Source organism: Bombus huntii, chromosome 9, assembly GCF_024542735.1.
Source record: "Bombus huntii isolate Logan2020A chromosome 9, iyBomHunt1.1, whole genome shotgun sequence".
Classification (NCBI taxonomy): Eukaryota; Metazoa; Arthropoda; class Insecta; order Hymenoptera; family Apidae; genus Bombus; species Bombus huntii.
The window spans coordinates 13805181-13823438 of NC_066246.1; the positions used below are offsets into that span (position 1 = coordinate 13805181).

The 18258-nt window shown below is 38.3% G+C and overlaps 4 protein-coding genes across 9 annotated transcripts; 2 read left to right on the plus strand and 2 right to left on the minus strand.

Moving 5' to 3' along the window:
• Positions 1-6057: 6057 nt before the first annotated feature.
• On the minus strand, positions 6058-9266 carry LOC126869796 (sodium/potassium/calcium exchanger 3-like). Of its 4 annotated transcripts, none has more exons than XM_050626796.1 (6): positions 8891-9266; positions 7983-8506; positions 7239-7461; positions 6947-7123; positions 6538-6846; positions 6058-6405 (listed from the first exon to the last, which is right to left on the minus strand). In XM_050626796.1, exons 1-6 carry the CDS (start codon positions 8985-8987, stop codon positions 6071-6073), a joined length of 1665 nt encoding a protein of 554 aa, XP_050482753.1. In that variant the 5' UTR covers positions 8988-9266; the 3' UTR covers positions 6058-6070. The 4 variants fall into 4 exon arrangements, with proteins under 4 accessions (XP_050482753.1, XP_050482752.1, XP_050482754.1 ...); XM_050626795.1 differs by having other exon boundaries at positions 7983-8740; XM_050626797.1 differs by having other exon boundaries at positions 8602-9266.
• A 141-nt stretch (positions 9267-9407) lies between these two features.
• LOC126869823 (solute carrier family 35 member B1) lies at positions 9408-11370 on the minus strand. The gene is made up of 2 exons (XM_050626891.1): positions 10785-11370; positions 9408-10563 (listed from the first exon to the last, which is right to left on the minus strand). Exons 1-2 carry the CDS (start codon positions 11169-11171, stop codon positions 9985-9987), a joined length of 966 nt encoding a protein of 321 aa, XP_050482848.1. The 5' UTR covers positions 11172-11370; the 3' UTR covers positions 9408-9984.
• A 539-nt stretch (positions 11371-11909) lies between these two features.
• Positions 11910-14207, plus strand: LOC126869817 (formylglycine-generating enzyme). Of its 3 annotated transcripts, none has more exons than XM_050626875.1 (6): positions 11910-12076; positions 12397-12848; positions 12923-13094; positions 13161-13347; positions 13446-13584; positions 14063-14207. In XM_050626875.1, the coding sequence occupies exons 1-6, from the start codon at positions 12060-12062 to the stop codon at positions 14080-14082; spliced, it is 987 nt and encodes a 328-aa protein (XP_050482832.1). In that variant the 5' UTR covers positions 11910-12059; the 3' UTR covers positions 14083-14207. The 3 variants fall into 3 exon arrangements, with proteins under 3 accessions (XP_050482832.1, XP_050482833.1, XP_050482831.1); XM_050626876.1 differs by having other exon boundaries at positions 12024-12180; XM_050626874.1 differs by having other exon boundaries at positions 12025-12848.
• On the plus strand, positions 14110-15968 carry LOC126869825 (uncharacterized). The gene is made up of 5 exons (XM_050626894.1): positions 14110-14258; positions 14374-14658; positions 14735-14864; positions 14985-15316; positions 15464-15968. The coding sequence occupies exons 2-5, from the start codon at positions 14461-14463 to the stop codon at positions 15563-15565; spliced, it is 762 nt and encodes a 253-aa protein (XP_050482851.1). The 5' UTR covers positions 14110-14258; positions 14374-14460; the 3' UTR covers positions 15566-15968.
• The last annotated feature ends 2290 nt before the right edge of the window (positions 15969-18258 follow it).

Below are 18258 nucleotides of genomic sequence, written 5' to 3' on the forward strand. Positions count from 1 at the left end.
GAGTATTCCACATCTTAAGACTTGATTTTAGGTCAAAATACCTCGAAAACAACAAGATTACAAAAAAGATATCAATAATTTTTGCGTCCTATTAGATGTTTAATTTAACAATTTATTTAAGTTTATCCAATTATCACCTTTTTGTGTGTCACTTCATAGTTTTTGGCGTACAGAATCCAAAACTTTAATAGTTTGTGAGGCCGGTTTATTAAAAAATAAACAAGCCTTAATTTTAGAAATTCAGCGGTTCAAAAATTATACGTGCAGAAATTTGACAGTACAATCGTGTATTTCACAGATTACTTTAACTGCATATTGGCTTCTGTCCATGATTCGTCCAGTGAATAGAGTCACTGGTTGTAGACAGAAACACGTGGGTGGCGGCCACTTTGCGGTCGAATTTTGAATCGTGGATATTGGATTAGGTTTGAGTTAATCTTTATTCTCAGGACGCCGTAAAGCAACCGGTTACGGTAGTCTGTGCGGTCATCTGTGCGGATCAATCAGATGATGAATAGTCGTCGACATGGCGTCATACTAATCTGTAAAATACGCTAAAAACGCTCAACTTTGTACACGCATAGCTTTTGAACCAGGGTATTCCTAAAGGTAAGACTTGTATTTTTAAATTCTACGCGTCAAAGACTATTAGGTCATGATGTTTATGCTTCAAAAACATACAAACGTCTTCTTGCATTGCCTTTTCCACCTCCCCCTCCCCCCGACACCCTCACTTTTCCATTTCAAGCCACGAGTCTAGCTTCCAGTAGTCCCGATCGCAATAGTAATAAGTTCAAAATCCTTTCCAGCGAGAACATTGCCTGCGTCCCGAGCACTTCTTAAATTCCTCCTATAAATCCTATACAATCAAATCCAATTATTGGTACATTTGTAAGCGAACTTCAAGGAAATATAATCTGTAGTTTATATAAATACGCTCCGATTTTTCCAAAGTGCCACGGTTTACTCAGGTTTACGTTTAGAATACGTATAGGGAAATCTTATTCGTTCGTCCGCGTTGACAATTCAACAAAAAATGCTGGAATATCCTAGACGCCGCAACCGCAAAACCGTTGGGGCCTGCTAATCTACAACGCAGTAAGAGAGAGGATTTAATTTATAGAACCCTCAATTGTCCTCCGACGAATGACGAAAACCAGGCGAGTGCTCTGTACATTTGAAGCTTTACATCTTCTGCACATCTGCTATGGACGAAGAGGTTTCCGCCAATTCATTTGCTCCTAGCGCGAGCTTCCATGTCTTCCGCCACTGTCGCTAGCGGCTCTTCATTGTCCCCAAACTCTGTTACTTCTGTCAATCTCCACATTTCAAACTTCTCATTTAACATCGTCCAGTTCGAAAAGGAATTATCGGCTCCGACAAGACATTCGTTATCCAATTTCTTGTAAAGGAATTTACACGCCGGGCAGTGTTCCAGCGTGTGCTGCGCTGAATCCACGCTCGCATCGCAGTGGTGGCAGCGCGCGGTCGCCTCCTTCTCGATTCGGTGCAGATACTCACCGAAGTAGCCGTGTCCGGTGAGCACCTGCGTCACCCTATAGGTCAGGGGAGGCCCGCCGCCGTCCAACCAAACGTCCCAGTTTGGAAGGACGGCCCCGAGGACCCTTATCCCCGGCGCACCCGCTCTCGTGTCGAGGTTGGCGCGCCATCTGTCAAGCAAAGCCCGCCGAGGCCGAACCCTGACGTCGGCGCCCACCGGGCCCATCCCGCCCGACTGGCCCCGAGTGTGGAGATAAATCTCGTGACACCTCAGGGTCTGCAATTCGAACGGGGGAAACCCGGCCAGCACCGCAGCTGCTGCCGCCGAAATGGTGCGGAAGCCCCTCACTACCTTGATGGCCACCGTCCTGTGCAGCCTCCTGACCGCTAGGAGACTGCGACGGTTGGTCATCAGGTCCTCCGCCCAGATCGGAGCTCCGTAGAGGAGCCTCGATCGCACCACGCCGGCGTACATCCGGCGCACTCCGACGTCGGGCTCGGCCAGCCGAGGCAGCAAACGTCCTAAGGCGTTCGCCGCCGCCTCAACAGACGGTGCCAGGCGCTCGAAGTGAGCGCCGAAGGTCCAGTGGCTGTTGAGGGTCAGGCCCAGATACTTCATGCTGGTTCCGACCCTGATCTCAGCCCCCTCCAACCTCAGGCGATAACCCGCTGGAGGCGTCGCGTGATCGGCCTTGCGGCAAAACCACATTGCCTCAGACTTCTCAGGGGACACCCTCAGTCCCAATCCCTTGATCTCGGTGACCACGCAGGCCACCGCCAGCTCCGCCAGGCGGACGATTCTACCCCATGCCGTGCCCCAGACCAGCACCAACGTGTCGTCGGCGTAGCACGCCAGTACCGAGTTCGGAGGCATCGGCGTCCGAAGCATTGCGTTGTACGCGATGTTCCACAGCAACGGACCCAACACCGAACCCTGCGGGACCCCGCAATGTACAGCCCTCTCGGTCACCCCTCCGCCCCGGACGGTGTAGACGATACTCCGGTCCCGGAGGAACGCCCGGATCACACCCCGCAGGTACGCGGGCACCCGATAAAATTCGAGGGCCCGGCATATCCTGTCCCAGTTGACCACGTCCAGCGACACGGCCAGCGCCACGTAACCACGCCGCTCGGCTCCCTCGACAAGGGAGCGCACACGGGCGACAGTGTCGGTCGTAGATCGCCCTCTCCGGAAACCGAACTGGCCGTCGTGCAGTCCGGGCACATTCTGGGACAAATGCGACTCCAGGCGGGCAGCCACTACTCTCTCCAGCAGCTTGCCCACCTCGTCCAAAAGGCACACAGGCCGGAAGGCGGAAGGCGAGTCCGAGGAGCACCCCGGCTTCGGCAGCAGGACCATACGCCCCTCCTTCCACGAAGCAGGGAATTCATCTCGAGACTGGCATCCGTCGAACAGACGCATTAGTCTCGGACCCAAGACCCCGGCGACGTCCTTCGGAACCCGGAGCTTTCCGCGCTCCGATCACCCCGACGGCCCCGGCCAGTTCTTCCTCGGTGACCCTCGATTCCGGGCTCCAACTTCCCGCGGTGACACGTGGTTCTTCTTCCGGCGGTTGAGGCTCCTGCTCCTCCTCTTCGGTAAGGCTGCCATCTCCTTCGTTCGCTGCTCCCGGGAACAGGGTGCCGACTACCTCCTCCAGGAACCGAGGGTCCATGCTCTCCGTTAAGGGAGGCGCCCATGGACGGAGTTTGTTCAATACCATCTTATAAGGGCGCCCAAATCCTTCCCTAGGCACACTTCAACTATGTATCTCCGCGCACATCATAAACGGAGGAAACAATTGCATCTACAACGATACTTTCTTCGTGCCAACTAAGTTGCTTGTATCATGATTCTATAAACTTAAAGTCATTCCAATCATCTTATTAACTTCAATAATTACCACGCCACTCCTCATCTTCCCCTTATTATTCACATTCTTTGTTTAAGGTCCATTGATTTTTTGGAATTTTTCCGCTTAAACAATTTATGTATATCGGAGATGAAAGGACATCGGATCCTTCCCTTTGGAACTTCGGGAAAATCCCTTAACACCGTAATCTAGATTCTATCATAGGCGTGATTAAACAATTGTCGTCATTCGATCCGATTGTATTTGTTCGAGATTTGTGATTTGTGATTTGGGTTCGAGGCGACAGCCAGTCGCCGAACATAGCCGCGGTCACGGGATGAACGCTTTGTCTAACAAAAGTACGGAATAATTTTATAGCTCTCCTTAAAAGAAACATTTGTAGAGGCACGCGACCAGTAAACATTCCAACGGTTTCTGTCCCGTGGCTCGCCACACGCAGATCCTATTCTTCGGGTATGATGGTTACCAGATGCCGACGCGTCTCCACAGTACGTGATCAGCTAGCCCGAGGGCTGTTATAAACACTAAGATCTAGTTATCTAAAGTCCTTCAAACAGACAAACAGTCTTTGTCCCAACTACAGGAAAATAGGGGAGATCTATTTTTCATCGAACGACGTCTCCCACTAGCAACTTTCCCTCGAGGGCAGCTAGCATCTTTTTCTAACCACCGATATGGAGATTGACCAATTATCAGCAACGTTAATTTCCTTTACTTTCCGAACGAAGGTTATCCTCGACGAATCCGATGATCTCGTGTCCTTAGACACACCCCATCATAGTTTTCCTCTGTGGCATCATCGGGACGGAAAGTCATTCTCTCGTGAGGTCGTATTAGCGAGTTATTTAGTGTCTGTACGCTCGGTGGATATTCCACGTTTTAACAAAGAGTCCGACTTAGATATTGTGAGCATGTTCATCTATCATCCCGTTGACCGCGGATTCGTTATTGAACCTAGGATCATTGTCATTAGTTTCTCGAGTATCTAATTACCACGGTTACTTGTCGAATTCTATAATAATCGTATTTGCACTAGTCAATGTCTTCTCTATTGCATAACGACAACGTGTAATCCGAACGAAGATTCGTTTCACGCCCCTAATTCTAATTCTAATGCAAACCCGACATATATATAACGTATATATTGTGTATAACTTACATATTGTAACGTCATCTACTTTCGTTGAACGGTAAGCGAGTAGTGGCTCATAAAAACGGCCTGAAGGTGGAGCAGTAGTATTTGTTACGTCGCGTGAGATGGACAGTGCGACGTCCTTCATTGTCTGATCCTCAAGGCCCAAGCACCATTACATAGACCCTCAATAAACCTAAGGCCCCACCATAAACTGACTCTTATTAGTTAGCAGGAACCTTTAATCCTGCAAGTATTTTCGGTTCATGACTGGTACTTGGAACAGTCCTTAGGTTTATTGCACGTTCTTACAAATTACGGAGAAAGCGGATATTTGTCTAACGAAAAAACAGGCTTTTCCCATTAACAATGTCGCCCATGAGCCACGTTGGTAGGAGGCTCTCCTATCTTCATCCCTAACGTTGGTCATAACCAATGGGCATCGCGGATCGTTACCCTCACTTTCCTAACGAAAAGTGTGAGCAACGAATCCACTTTCTTCACACAACAAAGACACCCACTCCGAGCTTTCTTCAGTAATCACACAAGGACGAACTTCACTTGTTCTCATAACTACAGAGCAGTCACTTCATCTCCATACTTGATCTCTAGACTTGTTCCACAGTAGCATTCAAGTAACAGTTGAAGCTCATCAGTAACAGCTAAAACTAGCTCGAGTTAAAACACAGTTCAAGGAACAGCAAGAGTCAGAAATCAAATCAAGAGAATCGATAACTCGAAGACAGCCAATCGACAGAAGATACATCATCACAGTCATCAACACGAAACGAGTCTCAGGTCGTACTCATTCGTAGTTTGTCATTCCACATACGTAGCCTTGTATCGCTTGAAGTTATTGGATCGTTGAAAATATACATTAACCTGTTAATATCAGCGTTATATTCATTCAACCACCCTTATTATCTGAACCGAAATAAGGGATCGAACGATTCGTGGCGTCGATTAGTCAAATCGTAACGGGAATTTACGACTCCCGTTTGCGCGCTTCTTCGAGATCGCGTCTCCCCGCGAACGGTCGAAAGTTCAGTATTCGCAACGCTGTTATACAGATTATGTTCGCTGCTCTCCATTTTGCGCTCATCGTAATTTGACGAAAAAAACAAAAACAGAGTCATTCGTTGATTCTCGAAAATATTTTTATCATCACATATAATTGTTATTAATCATTTCCAATTCGTTCGTACAGACCTTCTCTTGTTTTATTCTTTACTGATATTCGTAGCTGCCTGTCGCATCTTCGATTTTTAAGCATCACCACTGACAAATTTCGATCATCTACGTGAATATTGAGAAACATAGAAGGTCATTGATAACCGTGAAAGAAGCCGCACTAGATAATATACAGAAGATACTTCCGGTTTCAGAAAATTATTTGCGTTTCTACATCAACAAGATTAAGGAGATTATCGGGATTGTCGAAATTGTCAAGATTGCTCAAATTAACGAGGTGAATAAGATGATGAACAAATTTAACGATTATAATTTGATAGGACAGAGAATGGGCAAACAAATTATACGAACTGTGCAGAATATGCGAAATCAATCAATATAATTCATCGATATGAGGACACATTGGTAAATTTACAAAAAAGAAAACGTTCAATTCTACGAGAATGGCAAATATTAAAAATATTGTGTATAACACCAGACATATGATTCCTACTTTTTTGTTTAATTTAAAATTGAAACATGCTATAACTGTATAAAGAACTACTATGCAAACAACTGTTGTAAGTACACTGTAGGATATAGCTCCTGATACGATCTCCACGTCTTTTCCTTTCATTAGACAACTTATTGTCCACGGTAAGCCCAAGCAAAGTAAAATGTCGAGAATATTTGCCCCCAACGTATTGCTCATCGCCATATTTCCGTCCCCTAGATGTATATGAAACATTCAATATTTCATATCGCCAATCAGTGATTTGATTCATCAAAGTGTAACAAATGTAACAACAAAATAAACAAGAAATTTTGATACAAAAGAAATAAAAAAAAAATTAATCTTACCTTGTCTGGCTAAAATCACGATGGACGCAAGCTCCGGCATATTTCCACCAGCGGCTAGAAATGTAAGACCCATAATGGAATCCGGGATATCTATTGTATCACCGACAACCGTCGTCATCCAAGAAACCAAATAAGAAGATATTCCGATCCAAATCACGCACATAATGAATGTCAATGGATACCAGCGTTTCAATCGTTCGATCCTGACATCTGGTATCGTTACATATAGCAAAAATTTCAATGGCCAACCAAACATAAACCAACATTTTGCAATCATAGTTCGTTCCCTTGGCCAAGTAAATAAATATTCTGCAAATAAATATACAGAAACGATACATACATACAATATGCTTATGCTTCTCATCCGCTTCGCATATACATATACACAGATACTTATGTACATGCATACCAGAAACAGAACGTTCCAACGATTTGTCCAAATTTTCTAGAACATTTTCGAGATCACGCTGTTGGCTTTCCAATTTTTTAATATCTACGTTCTTGTTAGGATTGACTGCAACAACATCATCTGGAGAGCGCAGTTTGTAGGAGCCATTACGAGGCAACTTCTCTCCAACGTTAGACACTATAATTAATCGCAACGAATTGTTACTTCATATCTCTCTTATTCGACTCGCAATATTTTCTCAAAACGGACAAACGAACAAAGGAAATTAGTTGAGAAAGAGAATGTTACTTACACTTTGCCGCGGATTTAGAATTAAAAGGAGCGATTTTACCGCAACACCGCCAAATACCTTTGCCACAAAAGAGCAAGATTAGGTAAATGCACAACAACATTATCAAAATCATGGCTTCGTACCAATGAATCCGACGATCCCACATTATTGCTACCAATGCTCCAATAGATACCACATACATTGCACAATCTCGTGACAATATTCGCCATTCTAACGGTATCGCCTGAGTCGAAAAGAATAAAAGACGAATTAGAAATTGCGTTTTTTGAAACAACCGTTTCCTTTCAATTCTTCAAACTTCAAGGATAGAGATACACGTGAATAGGAAACAAAAAAGATAATCAGGAAAAAACTAATCGTGTAACGTTAACAAGGTCAATGGAAGATAAGTAAAAGAGATAGGAATTCGATACTATCGATCTAAATATACATACTTAAAGAGAATGCTTATCATCTTTTATCTAAAAGTCTGTATCGTTATAAGAAGATTGAATGGGTGAGATAATTTATTTGCCAATGCATTCGCCAAAAATTATTTTCGTATATGTATACGCATATTATATGTATGTATATATATAAGATATAGATATGAGTATAATCGCGTGTAAATTGTGCGATAGATGTTAACATCATATTGGCATCCATATAGCGGATCACTTTACTTTTAGTTATCGTTCATTCTCGTAATCATCTAACAACAATTTTCAACTATATGTATATTTTTAAATATGTGCGTGTACTTACGCAAAGAGTCGTTAACGCTCCGCAGGCCGGAGTTGCAAACGTGTCGAATACGGCGCTACCGACAACAGTACCAACACCAAGATCCGACTCGGTTAGGAACGTTCCAATTATATTCACGAATAATTCGGGGAAGGAACTGCTCATAGCAAGAAACGTCGCTCCAGCAACATCGGTGCTTATGTTCATACTGACGCATATGCAGTCGATAGCTGGTAATAGATAATCATGGCAAACGAATGCTGTCAATAGAAAACAATATAATCCCAGAAAGGTATGCAACACTACGGCCCCGTGACGACGTTCTTTGTATGTGAACAAATCCTCGGGAAAATCAAATATAGAACGATCCGTGCAGTTAATTTCTTTCTCTTCTTTCTTTTCTTCGATCCTAAGAGATACGAATGATTCTTGTCCATCGCTTCTTGTTGCTTGCTTCGCAACCACCTTATTTTTAATGGTTAGCATCGGTTGATTTATGCCACGTGCTTCGGCGATTCCATTCGGCAAGTAAGTCGAGAACGTTTCTAAAAGTGAAAAATTTCTTTCTCTTCCTCCAGGTAAAGGATATATTTTAAATGGAAATAACAAACAATATAGTCGTGTAAAATTCTCTGAAAACCTTAATCTAGAATTGATACGCGCATGCCTCTTTGAATATTTGAGCGCGCCAACTTGTGCGTACATCGAGACAATTGATATTTTCAGAAAATTCCTCTCTTCTATCGTTCCCCCTTTGAATTACGCGCTATCCAGTTCCACTGATGATTCGATGTTCGTAAAGAAGGCAAACAGACGAATGTTGCAAAGAAGGCTATTTAAACGTATACTATTATACGCGTATATCGATCAAATTGACAACTATATGTATGCATCAAATTAACTACTCTAATTGTAAATTTACCACTTACCGTTTCCAAGTAGCGCGTAAGAGGCTGGCGACCATATCGATAGCACAGTGATACACGCGTAACTTTTTAACAACCATATATTCATCTCGTCTTTCATGTACTCTTCGAATGTTCTCTTACGATCTATGTATATTGTTTCTCAATACTACTTTTTGAAAAGTAGTCTGCGCATTTATGTTACATTACGTTCAACTGATTACACTCCCTTCCTAAAGCTCATTCAAACGCCGTTATTATCTATTTAGCCATCGTCGACGTTGTCGTCAGTATCGATAACAGTAACGAAATCCGATTTTAAAACCACTTTATACGCTCAGCTATGCGCGAAGTAGTTAGCTTCTTTAATTAAACTAAACATTTTTTAACTAAGATATACTTACCTCGCCATATCGACTTACATATACATATGTAAAGATATGCATGTTGCTCTCTATATAAATTGGCAAAAATATTTCAGTCAGAAATGACAGTAAAATGATTAATTATACATACGACTAGGAAGAATAAATATGCTAAATCGTATACCAAATGATTGTATTTGTCCTTTATTTCATAATCGATTTCTTTTTTATCACGTACACTAATAATCACGATACTGATCGTATTTTTCCCCGTAAATGACGTTTACGAATGATATGATTAGTAAAAAGAATTTGTAAAAATTACAAGTAATCGAATGAGATTGATGTAAGGAGATAAAACGAAAGAAATACATACGTGAAACGCTATGCGTGCAAATGCATGCTATTTCGATCGACATAACGCATATGTTCATACGAACCCTAAACATACTGCGCGCATCAAACATACATGTATAATATACATGTCCATAGAAACGAATATATGTGTACATATTCGTAAAGGTATAGTATATCAAAATCTATCGAACGTTCGTTTGAAATATTTCATTCATAAGTACAAAACCGTACAATGAGCGAAACCAGGAAGCCATGATACACACATATTTGTCTACGGTGTAATGTTCCTAAACTCGTATTTCATCATAACATGACGAATATATAAGTCTCAGAATTCGAAATCATTTTCTATTCAAAGAGTCAGGATCTCTCAGATAACGTGCTCGCGTTCGTTTGCTACTTTGTTACATCTTTTCTAGTAGACTTGTCTTTACCATACATAGCATCTAGAAACAATCCCGCAAATACTATAAACGTGCCCAACCATTGCCTAAAGATCAAACTATTACCAAAGATAAGTATTGAACCTAAGACTGTAAAAAATTTTCTAGTTGTAGTTATAATGGAGCATGGCAATGGGCCGAATTCCGCAACGGTAAGAAATATAAAGTATTGTCCAAATGCTCCTGCTACAGAAAAGGTAGCAATATGCCATATAATAAAAGGGTATCTATGTAGAAACTGAATAAATTCGACAAGTTCTCCAGAGGCTATGATGACAATGCCGCTAAAGATCGCAGACCAGCCATTCATATTCAACATCATATGACCAGACTTGGAATTGTGTTCAGCTCTCATTCTTTCCTGCACAGCGCTAGTTAGACCATCCATCGTTAATGAAAGTAATAACAGTAATTCTCCAAATGCAGTTTGTCCCTCGGAATGCTTTTTCAATGGATTGACATCCTTGTACATAAACAAAGCTACACCAATGACTACTAAGAACACAAACAAGTACTTTCTAACTGGATATACCTGCAAGATAATGTATTTGATTGTTAGAAATCATGTATAAGATATGTAAATATATGATTGTTAATTGTGAAAAACAAAGTATCACAAAAAACGACAAACAAAAAATCATACATATATATACAATAATACAAGTTCCACAAATCTTTTCCTGAAATAATAATACAAGGTAGACGATTATATATCTATAAACGATACATCAATAAAAAAAAGAAACAAAATACCTTGTTCCCCAGCAGTACACCGAGTATCATTACCGGAATTGGTTTACCAGCTTTTCCAATCACTTGTGTTGGATAACTAACAAATTGTAATGCCATATTACTGCATACCATAGCAAGCAAATAAGTGAGGGCAGAGACTGCGTAATAAGTTTTCGGAGTAGTGTCCTCGCCCTGTTTCATGATCGTTAATAAACTAGTCTTAGCAAATAAATAATTAATTAGACACTGGAAGAAAACTAAAGTAAACATATACGTAAATTTTTCACTGTTTTTTTCATCTCCATATTGTCCTCGTGTGATCTTCTCTTGCAACATGCCAAAATGAAAATAACATACAAAAATACCGATAGCGCAAAACAAGAGTTTGAAACGTTTTGAAGAAGCCATTATAGCTATATTAGTATAGCGTCGATATATTGGAATAACTAATTTTGCTATACTGTTACTCTTTCGGTCATTAGCCGATGTCACGATGAACAGAAAAATCTTCGAGACATTCTATACATACATAAATGACAGATAAATAATACGTGGCATTTAACGATAGGTTATGTTCCACGTAAATTACACATATGTAAGCAGAAGGGGAATGGCTATAAAAGTATGAGAGAGATGAGTGCGTACATGAGAACTGCGAACAGCAACATAGAAATCGGGCGTTCGTTAGACAAAGATAGGGAATCCTCTTCTCAAAGCACCATCTTTTAGAATGGGCTATAAACCTAATAAGCTAGGTTAACTATAATGTGTGCATACCAAAAAAAAAATAAATAAATATGTGCCTATCTACGCATTCGCACGTCAATATCGACGTATCGATATCAATTCATCTATGAACAACATTCTAAATCCATTTCTGTATACTAAGCCACGATCATATAAACAAGTCTTGACACTCACTAGGGAAAACCGAAAATTGAATCGTGCCTAATTGTGAAAAATCAACATGGAAATTTAACAAAGACCACGATCTTTCAAGACAAACGAAGATGAGTAAAGTAATCTGTCATTGTCTGAGAGATTTAAAGAATTTCTCGCATGCGCGGAACGTAACTTTTTTGTCTTCCACGTTAATTTTTTACAACTAATCACGACTCAATCTTCAGACGGTTTTCTCCAGGCTTCGGTATATAGAGACATCTATTTATACATAAGATCGTGTACTAAACTATTAAAGTTAAACAAAAACTGACCCAGGCCAGCTAGGGATTTTCTGCTGCTTATTGCAGTGTACCTATTTCACGACGACAGAAACTACGATTGCCACATCCTATCATGGACTTATACACACAGTATATATCTTTTATGTTTATTTCTTTACGTTTATTATAGTGGAAATATTTCGTGAAAGATGATGACTTTTGGTCGCAATATTTGTCGAATCTCGAATTTATAGGTATTTGTGTTTTTTACAGTCACAATTAACCAATTTATCGATTTTGCATGCATCAATACCCTAAAGTCATAAAATGAGAAGTTCGATAAGGACAACTTGGCAAAAGTCAACAGTGTTGTTTGTTTTCGCAAGCATAATTATTACATTATGTTCTATAGCGGCATGCTTCAAAACAGATAATTCAAATAAAGAATCTCTTCAATGTGGTGGTTGTAGCTTTAGCAGACAAACCATCATAAAAACACAATATAAGAAAGAAACAGAAGATTACTGTCCAGCAACCAATGATCTTCATATTTATGAAAAGACTACTGTCAATCGTATAGATCGTTTAAAAAACATGGCTAAGATAGAGGCGGGCACCTTCACGATTGGTACAAACGAACCTGTGTTTGTCGCAGATGGCGAAGGTCCGAAACAACAAATATATCTACATAGTTTTTATATAGACAAGATGGAAGTGAGTAATCGTGATTTTGCAAAATTTGTCAGCGTAACCAATTATCGGACAGAAGCTGAAAAATTTGGAGATTCGTTCGTATTTGAAGGTCTGTTAGATGAAAAAGTTCGAGCAAACGTAACGCTCGTTGTTGCTCGAGCTCCTTGGTGGTTACAAGTAAAAGATGCAAATTGGCAACAGCCAGAGGGTCCAACCTCTGATATTAAGAGTACGTTTATCTGTTTTTTCGATTGCTCGAAATTATAAGTTGGAGGTAAAAAGAAATAAAATTAAATAATCCAGATAGAATGGATCATCCCGTTGTTCATGTATCATGGAACGACGCTATTGCCTATTGCGAATGGTTAGGAAAAAGATTGCCGACCGAAGCCGAATGGGAAGTTGCTTGTCGGGGCGGACTGTCAGATAAGCTGTACCCATGGGGTAATAACTTGATTCCAAATGGTCGATACAGGTGAATAAAGTGGTATAAAGAATTATTTAAAATTAAAATAATCCATCAAATTAAAATAATCTGCAGAGCAAATACGTGGCAAGGTGATTTTCCAAGTAATAATACTAAAGAAGATAAATACGAAAGCACATCACCTGTTACAGAATTCCCGCCAAATAAGTATGGATTACGTAATATGATAGGAAATGTATGGGAATGGACATTTGATTGGTGGACGGCCGAAACCAGAACACGAGGCGGGCCTAATAATCCTGTATATATGAATTACTTACGCCTATCTTTTTTATTTGTTTTTTCTTTATTTTTAAGTATAACCGGCAATTATTTTTATAACGTGAAACATATTTCCAGAGTGGCCCATCTCGTGGCACGGACAAAGTGAAAAAAGGCGGCTCTTATCTCTGTCACAAGAGCTATTGTTTTCGATATAGATGCGCTGCTCGGAGCCAAAATACTCCAGATACAACGGCTGGAAATCTTGGTTTTAGATGTGCATTATCAGCTTAATTTTAATCGAAAAAAGAATTAATTGGTTTTTTTAATAAATGTTATTTAATCATCTCATATTATATCATGTTTTTTCTTTTTTAACTTAATAGAATGTCGTTTAAAAACAGAAGGTAGCTTTTGTAAAAATGGCAAGAAATTATAATACACGTACTATATTTCCAATGCGTGTACAGATAAAATCATTGGAAGACAGTTTGAGAAGGAAGATGTTCCCAGCCATTTTCGTTATTGCGATTTGCGTACGGTCGTTAAAAGTATCATACGTGTATAGAGATTGTAAATATTTGCAATTTCTTTGTTATATATTATGTCAGAGAAGAATTTCCTCTCTGGTTATAGCAAAAGTCAGTCAATTTGTTTATTCGTATATCCATGATTTGCTTCCTTTTCTATAGAGAAACATGAAAGTTTCTAACCAGTAAAAGTTAAAATAATTGCTCACTCTTCCTGTTTTTCAGTTCTTTCCACAACGTTATAACATAACTCTATTTACTCCGGATCGTTTCGACTATCATCGGCATTCATCGGTTTGTTTCGGTTAAGTTCATTTAAAATTTCGGGCGTCGGCTTGTGATGGACGACGATTATTAAAACTGTGTTGCCTTGTGTTCACTTTTATAACTGAATCGATTGAAACTTTTAACAATTATAATAGTAAGTTATCATCGGAAGAAATTCATATGTATCGAAATAATATTGCAACGAGAAATTGATGATATCATGGAAAACAGTGAAACAAATATTTATAAACTAACCTTCCCTGTTACAGTGTAAAACACGGGGTGTAATTTCAAAACATCGTTTTAAGCATTTATTAGGAATTGTAAGGAAAAGAAACTATCGTATTCACTGTAAAATGAATTACGGAAAAAAATCTCCTAGCATGGGTACACCATCGGTATACTCGCACGTTACTACACGTAGCAGCGCAAATTTAAAATCTTCACGATCAATGCGTAGTGTTAAAACACGTTGGTATCAAAAACCAATTTTAACGCATTCGCATTTACTTAATATTCAAAGAGGCGCCGTGTTTACAGCTATATTTGCATTGGTAGGTATGTAATTCATTGATAATGTTTAAAATTTATATTCTATCATTCATGTAAATGGTGTTTTTTTTTTTTTAGTGTTTAGCCATTTTTACCATTTGTACGTCTATATTTGATCTTTATTGTCTTTACGAAGCTGCGCCAGGTTCAACCCATTATGGCTACTATGTAATATCCTATGAATTTGTTTATGTGGGCAATCGGCATGGTTAGTAAGATATAGGACATTGAAATTTGATTGTATATATAAGTTCAATAGAAAGGAAAAATATTTATTTATATATATCATTACAGCTTTTTTAAATTTTACATTGATATTCCATTTCAGTACGTAACGCTCTTGTTGTTTTTGCTTTGTTCTCTATGCTTGGTGGAGTAGTAGTGTTTGCAACATCTGTGATGTTGATAACTGCTTTAAGAAAAGAATATGAAAAGAAGATGGTACCATGGCTCTACAGTTTTGCAGCTTTCACTGTTTTCAGATTTCTTGCTTTTATCTTCTTCAGTATAGTAAATGACATGATATTTGCTTATAATATTACAATGTGTATTTTGTGGATGACATTCATTTGTTTTTCCATTTACGGATGGTTAATAGTATATTCTTTATATGTGGAATTATGCGATCTTACAAGACTAGAAGATTTAGCTCACTTAAGAGTAAGTTTCTTTATTTAAACATCTGAGAAAGACCTTTTTAATTCCTCTTTCCTGTTACTGTTGATTTGTTATCTTATTGTCATTTATCTAAATTATTTGTTTTTTTCCGTATGATATCGCCGATTGACAATTTTTATTTTATTTTAGATTGGGACCATGCAATCATTGAATGCATCAACTACGCAGTCCATCGCTGGTTCTCGTCCAACAACACCACATAGCGCGGTATCAGCACTGCCTGTGAATTAAGGCAGGAAAATTTGAATGATCTCTACATTCCATCAAGTTGTGACAGTGTCATTATTTTCGTTTCATCAATATGAATAAACACCTTACATGAAAATGGAAAGGATACGAGACGAGGAAGCTGGATATATGTACACGTACATATATGGTGTTAAGATACTTGTTTAGCGCAAAGCGTAATATATATATATATATATATATATATATATATATATAAGCGTATATATATACATTAATTCGTCCGATAACATTGGGATTCCGTCCAAAACTATAATAAAGCACGAGTTCTTAAGAGTAGAAACTCGCACGCTTGTATAAATATTAACTTAGTAACTATTTGTAACCATATTTAATTTTTGTTATAATTAACACTTTTTTGCTAATAAAATTTGGATAAACTTTTAAACCCAAATTCATTATTAATCTGTCGTTAGTATATGTTCAATTATTTATTATTATCCATTTATATCGTCAATAATTTATTATCCTTACATAAATCGTTATTTGAGCTTCACTTAAAGGATAAACTAGTTTTTAATCGATTTTATATGTGTATCATATCACAGTTGCTACAGTTTCATGTGTTAATTATATTATTTTTATTATATTACGTCAACAAATAGAGTAAAATGAACTAAAATACGTAGTTACACAAAGAAACGAAAAATTTTTCCCGAATTTTGATCGTCCTTCATTAAAAGTGCAATCGTGATTCCATTGTAATTAATTGTCAGCGGGTGATCGAGCCAATTCAGTTTCAGTATACATACGTAACAACGTATGAAAAAGTGAATATGCAAAGTAAATAGTTCTTCCAAGAAGGTTTAAGAGAAATATACCGATTGCTGTGATTAGCTTCAGAAGTACCCCAAATGTAGCCGTCAATATATACATGGCAATTGCAAGGCACATTTTTTATAAAAGCCATTAATTACTACTACACATATATGTGTGTGTATATATATATATATATATATATACACATACATGTTATATGTGTTTCTAAAGAATAAAGGAAAAACGGGAAAACCAATATGTATCGAATATAATTAAAAACGAGATTTCGATAATCAATTGTTAACATAGTAATATATATATACATTTCCTGTACAAATTATCAGGTGTATCATATTTAGTATGTTTCTTATCAACATAAAATTTATTTTATTTTAGACTGTGTGTGCACGCGAACATGCATGCGCATGTTGTTTAAATTGGCGTGTACTTTAGCCTGTTACGTGCTATGTGCACTGAAGATTATTGACATTATGTATAGTGCTAAAATATAATGCCAGTTACCCAGATTCAATGTAAAGAATGTAGTCGTCATTTGCGTTTAATAATTTTGATACAGCAATATAATTGGGTAAAAAGAAAATGTTTCATACTAATACCAAAGAGAAAATTTCTCTGCTAATACGTGTAATATATACATACATATGTTTATACTTATTTATGTAGGTGGAAGGAAATTTGTTATTTGATAACAATGTTTCATGAAACTTGCGTTACCAATTCATTTATAATAGAACAAAAATGAACTTAAATGATGATTTGCGAAGATCTAAAACATAACCGTTATACGAAATTATAATTATACAAGTAAGTATGAATTCAAATATGTGGACGTGTGCATGTCTTGATCTTCATGTACTTCATATTTTACATCGATATTTTCCTAGCGAAACTTGAATCTTCCTTTCGAGATGGTAAAGCACCTGATGGTAAAGATGGTAACACAATGTCAAAATACTGTAGTTGATACATGTCAATCGGTTTGTTCTCGATTCTGATTTTTAGTAAATATTGATATTTAAAATATTTATTTAAGCTACTGTTGATATATGTACCCACCTGTGTCTTGATGCGTCAACATAGTGTAAACATATTTGTTAATATTATTGTCGTAGTTAATATTTGTATATCATTCTGATGTATCTTTCGATTAGTTTTTCCAGGAATCCTGTATTTTCTATAAATATATCATGTTAATACTGATTTTCCCAATTTTTTATCGGGGATAGGAAGTGGTGAGATAGAGAAAAGAGAAAGGGGAGGCGGGAGAGAAAAAAGATAAGTAAGTGGGGGAGAAGTAAGAAATATGATTGTATGCTCATATGCATGATTGATTCGGTATAACTCGTTTGTAAAAATGATGCGTGTTTTATTATGCATAGATATTTCACTGTCAAACCGTCTATCTTCGTTTGGCTTTTTTCTTACATAGTATTAAAGGTAGATATTAAATTGTGTCAAATAGCGAGACATACATACTTAGAGTAGAATACAGACTGTTGGATGGACGTGAAATACGTAATATTAACAAGAATGGTCTAGAATTTTTCGGCATGACATTCGGAGCGACGACTCAGGAGAGATAGGTAACTGAAGAGGAGTTAATGGTGCAAGAGAAAGAAAGTGGATAAAACAGGTGATTTAGGAAGAAAACATTTCAGAAGTAAATGGTGGAAATAATGATAAGCAGGAACCAGTTGAGTGATTTAAAGTGAAAAAAACAAAAGTTCCATTTAAGTTCGGATATGTGTATGTACTTATGTATGGTTAAAGGTTGGATATACATTTGTGTGTGTGAGGGGAGGGGCGTGTGTCTGCGGTAGAACTGAAGCGCAATAGTGTTTGGAAATAAAGGAAGAATAAGTGTGAAGTACGAGCTGGAGAATCCTATGCGCGAATTG

What these genes read in the sequence shown, in the direction of transcription:
- LOC126869796 (XM_050626795.1), bottom strand. Translation starts at nt 8,666, where the DNA reads ATGTACGCACAAGTTGGCGCGCTCAAATATTCAAAGAGGCATGCGCGT. An exon ending in GAGCGTTAACGACTCTTTGC is followed by an intron (nt 7,462 to 7,982) that starts GTAAGTACACGC and finishes TTTTCGACTCAG; the next exon opens with GCGATACCGTTAGAATGGCG. An exon ending in GTTGGAACGTTCTGTTTCTG is followed by an intron (nt 6,847 to 6,946) that starts GTATGCATGTAC and finishes ATTTATTTGCAG; the next exon opens with AATATTTATTTACTTGGCCA.
- LOC126869823 (XM_050626891.1), bottom strand. Translation starts at nt 11,171, where the DNA reads ATGGCTTCTTCAAAACGTTTCAAACTCTTGTTTTGCGCTATCGGTATT. An exon ending in GTGTACTGCTGGGGAACAAG is followed by an intron (nt 10,564 to 10,784) that starts GTATTTTGTTTC and finishes ATTATCTTGCAG; the next exon opens with GTATATCCAGTTAGAAAGTA.
- LOC126869817 (XM_050626874.1), top strand. Translation starts at nt 12,254, where the DNA reads ATGAGAAGTTCGATAAGGACAACTTGGCAAAAGTCAACAGTGTTGTTT. An exon ending in ATTCCAAATGGTCGATACAG is followed by an intron (nt 13,095 to 13,160) that starts GTGAATAAAGTG and finishes AATAATCTGCAG; the next exon opens with AGCAAATACGTGGCAAGGTG. An exon ending in GAGGCGGGCCTAATAATCCT is followed by an intron (nt 13,348 to 13,445) that starts GTATATATGAAT and finishes ACATATTTCCAG; the next exon opens with AGTGGCCCATCTCGTGGCAC.
- LOC126869825 (XM_050626894.1), top strand. Translation starts at nt 14,461, where the DNA reads ATGAATTACGGAAAAAAATCTCCTAGCATGGGTACACCATCGGTATAC. An exon ending in TTATGTGGGCAATCGGCATG is followed by an intron (nt 14,865 to 14,984) that starts GTTAGTAAGATA and finishes ATTCCATTTCAG; the next exon opens with TACGTAACGCTCTTGTTGTT. An exon ending in AAGATTTAGCTCACTTAAGA is followed by an intron (nt 15,317 to 15,463) that starts GTAAGTTTCTTT and finishes ATTTTATTTTAG; the next exon opens with ATTGGGACCATGCAATCATT.